Here is a 6,397-nt window from a genome sequence, read left to right on the forward strand (position 1 = left end):
CCTTTAATCTCGATAAATGTTAAAGAAGATACAGAGCCTTGCTTGGAATGCATGACTTGCAACCAAGGCATGGTTAGTCTAGTGAAGAGAAGGACCAGGGGAGACATGATAGTAGTGTTCCAATATTTGAGGGGCTGCCACAGAGAGGAGGAAGGGGGTCAAGCTATTTCCATCTGAAGGCCAGAGAAGGAATAATGGATGGAAACTGAACAAGGAGAGATTCAACCTGGAAATGAGGAGAAATTTCCTGACAGTGAGAACAATCAACCAGTGGAAGTTGCCTTCAGTAAGTTGTGGGAGCTTCATCACTGGAAGCTTTCAAGAAGAGAATGGACTGCCATCTCTCAAATGGTGTAGGGTCTCCTGCTTGGGCCAGGGGTTGGACTAGATGACCTACAAGGTACCTTCCAACTCTGTTAATCTTTATCTGTATCTAAGGCAGCTGCCAGACTATCTGATAGTGGAAGCTAGACTATAGCGTGGGAGAAAAAAGGCAGAGGAAGGAGAAACACAGAGCTAAAGAGAAAAGTTGACATACCTAAACTTGCACTAAACTTGTGAGCCATCGTTGCCTAACTTTCTAGTGGTTTTTTAAAAAAAACATTATACTGTAAAAACCCACATTCACTTTCTATTTTTGACTTTCCCTAATTCAAAGCATTTCTTTGTAATTTCCCTACATGTGCATAATTTTTTTAGCATAAATATCCCATGTCATAACCATTTTTACTGGGAGCGAGGATGACAGTCAGATTCAGAATTGACTTTGAGACTTTCAGTTCAGCGATTTGATCTTATCTGATACGTTTCAAAAGCTAGATTTGATTCAGTCCCCAAACACCTTTCTAAACCAAACTTTCTACAGCCCTTGTTTTTACAGTCTTTTTTCTTTTCTTTTTCTCCTGCTGCTTTTTAAAACAGATTCTCCTTAAAGTTCTCTCTCCCCCCCCTCCCCCCCGCCATGCTTGATTTATTGTGCAACACCTTGCTCTTGTATCTGAGCCGGCTTTTATGCACTGCTTTTATTGTTGCAGTGACTTCTCTGGTCACTGGCCATAAATAAATAGAAATAAATTTCAAATTTTCATCTTTCAAAAGGCTGCTAGACTAGAATGTGTCAGGGGTCCAATCCAGCAGAGCCCCCTCCTTATGTTCTTATATACATCCAAAGGCAACCACAATCATTCTCATAACCCATACAGAACTGGCTATCTAATGCCCCGATCCAGTCCCTGGGGAGAAAACCAGTTTTCCAAAGCTTTATGGAAGGCTATCAGTTTTAGGAGCATGAAAGCCCTTCTTTAGAACTAGTGAAATAGACAATACAAATACATCAGAGGTAGCTGTGGTGGTGGGGGGGGGTAGGATGATTTTAAAAAAGAGTCAGAATGGTGTGCACAGCCATACAATCAAAGATTCACCCCATTTTTGTGCATGCAACATGTTAAAAAGGAGATGAAGCTTCAGTAGTGTAGTTGCAGGCACACTCTTGACTATTTTGATTCTTCCTCTGTAGACATTCCATCTGTCCATCTTTTGTCTGTCCATCCATCCATCCATCTCTCCAATTGCTCATTCCTCCCTACTTCCTCAAACTTTTAATATTCAATTATTTTTTTCCTCTGTAGACACGCCTGATATCCATCCATCCATCCATCTACCTGTCCATCCACCCGTCCATCCATCCATCCATCCATCCATCCATCCATCCATCCATCCGTCCATCCATCTGTCCATTCACCCATCCATGCACCCGTCCATCCATCCATCCATCCATCCATCCATCCATCCATCCATCCATCCATCCATCCATTTTTTCTTTCTCTGTAGATACTCCTGTCCATCTAGCTGTCTACTCATCCACACACATACCCATCCATCCATCCACCCACCCACCCATCCTTTCATCCATCCATCTGCCCATTCCTCCGTTTCCTCAAGCTTTTAATATTCAATTATTATTTTTCTTCCTTTGTAGACACTCCTGATATCCATCCACCTGTCCATCCACCCGTCCGTCCATCCATCCACCCATCCATCCACCTGTCCATCCATCCATCTCTCCAATTGCTCATTCCTCCCTACTTCCTCAGACTTTTAATATTCAATTATTTTTTCTTCCTCTGTAGACACTCCTGATATCCATCCATCTGTCCATCCATCCATCCATCCATCCATCCACCCATCCATCCACCCATCCACCCATCCATCCACCCATCCATCCATCCATCCATCCACCCATCCACCCATCCATCCACCCACCCACCCACCCACCTGTCCATCCATCCACCTGTCCATCCATCCACCTGTCTATCCCTCCCTACTTCCTCAAGCTTTTACTATTATTAAAATTATTTTTAAAATGTTTTTATACAAAAGGTAAAAGCAGATGCAAATCCCGCTAACTTTCCTCTGTTGCCCCTTTGCAGCTGTGATTGTGGGAGGGGTCGTTGGGGCCCTCTTCGCAGCCTTCCTGGTGATGCTCTTGATCTATCGGATGAAGAAGAAAGATGAAGGAAGCTACACGCTGGAAGAGCCCAAGCAGGCAAGTGTCACATACCAAAAACCTGACAAGCAGGAGGAATTTTATGCATAGACTGGAACCTTGAGTGCCTCGCCATCTCTTTCGGTCTCAATGCTGTCCCTTTTTTTAACAACAACAACAACAAACCCATCTCTGATTCAACCCGTCTCTTTCTAATTGAGTCTATCAAGTTTAACCTGAAAGATTGAAGAAACCAACTGTTTTAAAAAGAGTTGCGCATTTTTAGAAGGCAACAGAGCTGCACTCACCTTGTAGCGCAGGAGATCCTTCAAGGAGTGCCGATGTGGGAGGACCCAAGAGGTAGACCTTTTCGGCTGTCTCCTGGAAGATCTTCTGAAATTTAACAGGAAGTCCTGGATTCATACCTAACTCAGGACTAAAAGCACTGATCTTTTTTTAAAAAAAATTAAGTGGACACTTTTGGTTGTCAATACTTTCTGATACTCTTCAAGACGAGGGTTTAACTTTACGTGCTAGAAGATGCAATATTTGATAGACCGGGCTGCTCACGAGCCATCACCTCTTCCGACTGAGCAACTGTGCTGGACCCTTGGGATTGCTTCCTTGAAGATGTCACCTGGTCTGCAAGGGACACTCCTTAACGCTCGTGTCTTGCTTCCTTTCTCCCTTCATCCCATCACCGTTCAACAGCCAAAAGACCTCAGATGCTACCTTTCTGTTGCAAACCCAGCCTAGGTTTCCAACGGAAGCTTGTGCCCAGATTTATTGGGATTCACTGTGACGTTAAACCTCGATTAGCACAGCATTCCACATCTAGGCAAGAGGATGAAGAGCATTTTTCTAAGATATCGATCGTGAGGAAGGAGATGGCAATACCTTTTTTTTTCTTTTTTAGAAAGTCGAGCTATCTTCTAAAATCATGTAGGAAATAGATCGCATCTCACACATCTTGATGAATGGTGTGGTCATTTCTTCATTGGTGGGGGGACTGGTGGGAGGTTTATTGGGGAAGCCTAAGAGTAGAATGATGTGAGCTTAGTTCTTTGATTCCGTGGGACTCTGTAAATAGATGGATTTAAAAAAAAAATGAAATAAGTATATAGAGAACTTGAGTGGGGGGAGAATCCTGATTCTTCTGAAGCAGTAAGTTGTCGAGTAACAGCAAGCATGCAAAAAGAAAACATTTCGGTCAAGTTTGTTAAGCAAGTTCATATTTCATAGCAATGCAGGAGAGGTGATTGTGCTGACCCCAAAGAGTTATAAGGATGTTATAAACCCCCCCAGTCTGAACAAAGAACGAAAATAAAAAAGGTAAATGAATCAGATAATTGGAACGTTGGATGCCATGCAATAAAACCAAGCAATGGAAAGAGCAGTGTTTTAACCTATGGGAAGGTGAAGTCAGAATAACAAATCTGTAGTAATTGTTTGTGGGGGGGAAAAAGACATATGAATGATAAATGTGCTGTAATGATGTCAGTGATAGAATGCTGTTACAAGATGCTTGTTGCTCTTGGTCATTGATAATTCCTGTTGCATTAACTGAATGTTGTATACATGCACCTTGAGTAGATTGCAATGGACCAGATGCTGTGATCAAATTACTTGTGGTTGTGAAGAAAGTAGAAAAAGAGTTTTACATTAACGTGCTCCTGACAAATACACATGGAGAAAAGCTGGGAATTACGTCTCACTTTTTAAAAAAAGCAAAGTTTAAAAAATATAAAAGGTGCAGATTCCAGCATCTTAAAGGTTTATCAAAGCCACTGAAGGAGGGAAAAAAAGTGTTGTTTTTTTCCCGAACAATAGCAATTTTTATTGAATTTTCAGACCAATACAGTTAATTATAGTAGTACTAGTAATAATAGCAGTAATAATGGTTAAGAACCAAATTAACGCATTCCATTTCAACCTTTTTGAGTAAATTATATATACCTTAAAAAAAACCTTAAACAGCACAAAAGAAAAAAAAAAGAATGAATATATATATAAAAAAAGCTAAACATTGTGAAAAATTAGTACGTTTCTATTATGTCAAAGTAATAGTATTGTATGATGTTTATTCAAATTGTTACAGATTAGTTTTTAAACTTCCTGTTAAACCTGGAGCATCCTGAATCCTATTGTCCAATATTGCCTTTTCATTGCTACGAAAGTTGGAAAATTCACAAATTTCATTAAGTTATGCTTGGAACCTTAAAGATATCTCCTTCTAGTAATATATCAGAACCACTTAAAAAGGAAAAGATTTGATGTGTCCAAACCTTTTTACAGATACAGAAAGTCCGGGTAGTCCTCGATTTACAACTGCAGTTGAGCCCCAAATTTCTGTTGCTAAGCGACAGTGGTTAAGGCCATTTTGCCCCATTTTACAACTTGTCTTGCCACCGTTGTGAAGTGAATCGCTGTGGTTATTAAGTTAGTAACATGTTGTTAAGTGAATCCAGCTTCCCCATTGACTTGGCTCGTCAGAAGGTGGCAAAAAGGAATCACGTGACACTGCAACCGGCATAAGTACATGCCAGTTGCCAAGCATCTGAATTTTGATCACGTGACCGCCAGGAGGCTGGCATGGTTGTTTTAGTGTGAAAAACGGTCCTGTCGCTTTTTTCAGGGCTGTTGTAACTTTGAATGGTGAACTGTTGTAAGTGGGGGACCAGCCGTACTTCCTTAACATTCCTAAGCTTGGGGACAAGCTGTTCAAAACAAAATGAAAGGAATTAAAACACCAGTGGTTAGTTAAAATCCTATCTCCCACATAATATTACAATGATTTGAATGGGAAAACGGATAAAAATCCATTCCTTCTACATCTACATCCGTGTTTCCCAACCTTGGCAACATGAAGATGGCTGGACTTCAACTCCCAGAATTCCTCAGCCACCATTCACTGGCTGGTGAATTCTGGGAGTTGAAGTCTGGACGTCTTCAAGTTCCCAAGGTTGGGAAACAGTGATCTATTTAGCATCTTCATGTTGATTTGCCCTCAAGTTCTCCAACAAGAGCCAAGGTGGCGCAGTGGTTAAATGCAGCACTGCAGGCTACTGCTAGATCAGCAGTTCAGCGGTTCAAATCCCACCGGCTCAGGGTTGACTCAGCCTTCCATCCTTCCGAGGTGGGTAAAATGAGGACCCAGATTGTTGGGGGCAATATGCTGACTCTCTGTAAACCGCTTAGAGAGGGCTGAAAGCCCTATGAAGCGGTATATAAGTCTACTGCTATTGCTATTGCTATTGCTAAACATGTGGTTTAGAAGAATCTGAAAAAGAAAAGCAAGACTTGATCAGGTAGGCCAGAGGTGGGGAATTATGGCCCTTTTACGACTTGTGGACTTCAACTCCCAGAATTCTTGGGCCAGAATGGCTGCCTCTGCTCCCAGAGACTCCTGGAGTCAGAGACTTGTGGATTGCTTTGCTGTGGACATCCATAATTCCCCATCTCTGTTCCCAGAGATTCGTAGACTTCATTCCCAGAATTCCTGGGCCAGCATGGCTGCCTCTGCTCCCAGAGGCTTGTGGATTCCAAGACTTGTGGACTGCTGTGGACAGCCATAATTCCCCACATCTGTTGCCAGAGACTTGTGGGCTTCAATTACTAGAATTTTGGCTAGTTCAGGAATTCTGGGAGTTGAAGTCCACAAATCATAAAAGGGCCAGAATTCCCCAACACTGGGGTAGGCCAAATGAGCAAAGTGAAAATGAATTTGTTACACAGGTTTCCTCCCATGTACAGAGGGCAAGGACCGACAGATGGAGTAGGAGCAATACCGTCAATCCCCCATCTCTCCTTCAAGCAATTATTCTTGGGCATGTCTGAGTGGGGCGGATGTTTGAATGGAATTTTATTGGCCTGATGGGTCCATTATGCAAGATGGTAGTCAGTGAACTCTCT

At 42.1% G+C, this 6,397-nt stretch overlaps 1 protein-coding gene across 1 annotated transcript in view; it reads left to right on the forward strand.

The window, feature by feature from the left end:
• SDC3 (syndecan 3) overlaps positions 1–4,217 on the forward strand; it is a 114,536-nt gene extending 110,319 nt beyond the window's left edge. The window contains exon 5 of the mRNA XM_087728421.1: positions 2,430–4,217. Coding sequence (XP_087584547.1) covers positions 2,430–2,596 — 167 coding nt within the window. The 3' untranslated portion in view covers positions 2,597–4,217. The remainder of the gene's footprint in view (positions 1–2,429) is intronic.
• The last annotated feature ends 2,180 nt before the right edge of the window (positions 4,218–6,397 follow it).

This window comes from Thamnophis sirtalis, unplaced genomic scaffold, assembly GCF_051295495.1.
Source record: "Thamnophis sirtalis isolate CommonGarterSnake01/CBP01778 unplaced genomic scaffold, rThaSir2_p1.2 scaffold_13, whole genome shotgun sequence".
In the NCBI taxonomy this organism is placed as follows: Eukaryota; Metazoa; Chordata; class Lepidosauria; order Squamata; family Natricidae; genus Thamnophis; species Thamnophis sirtalis.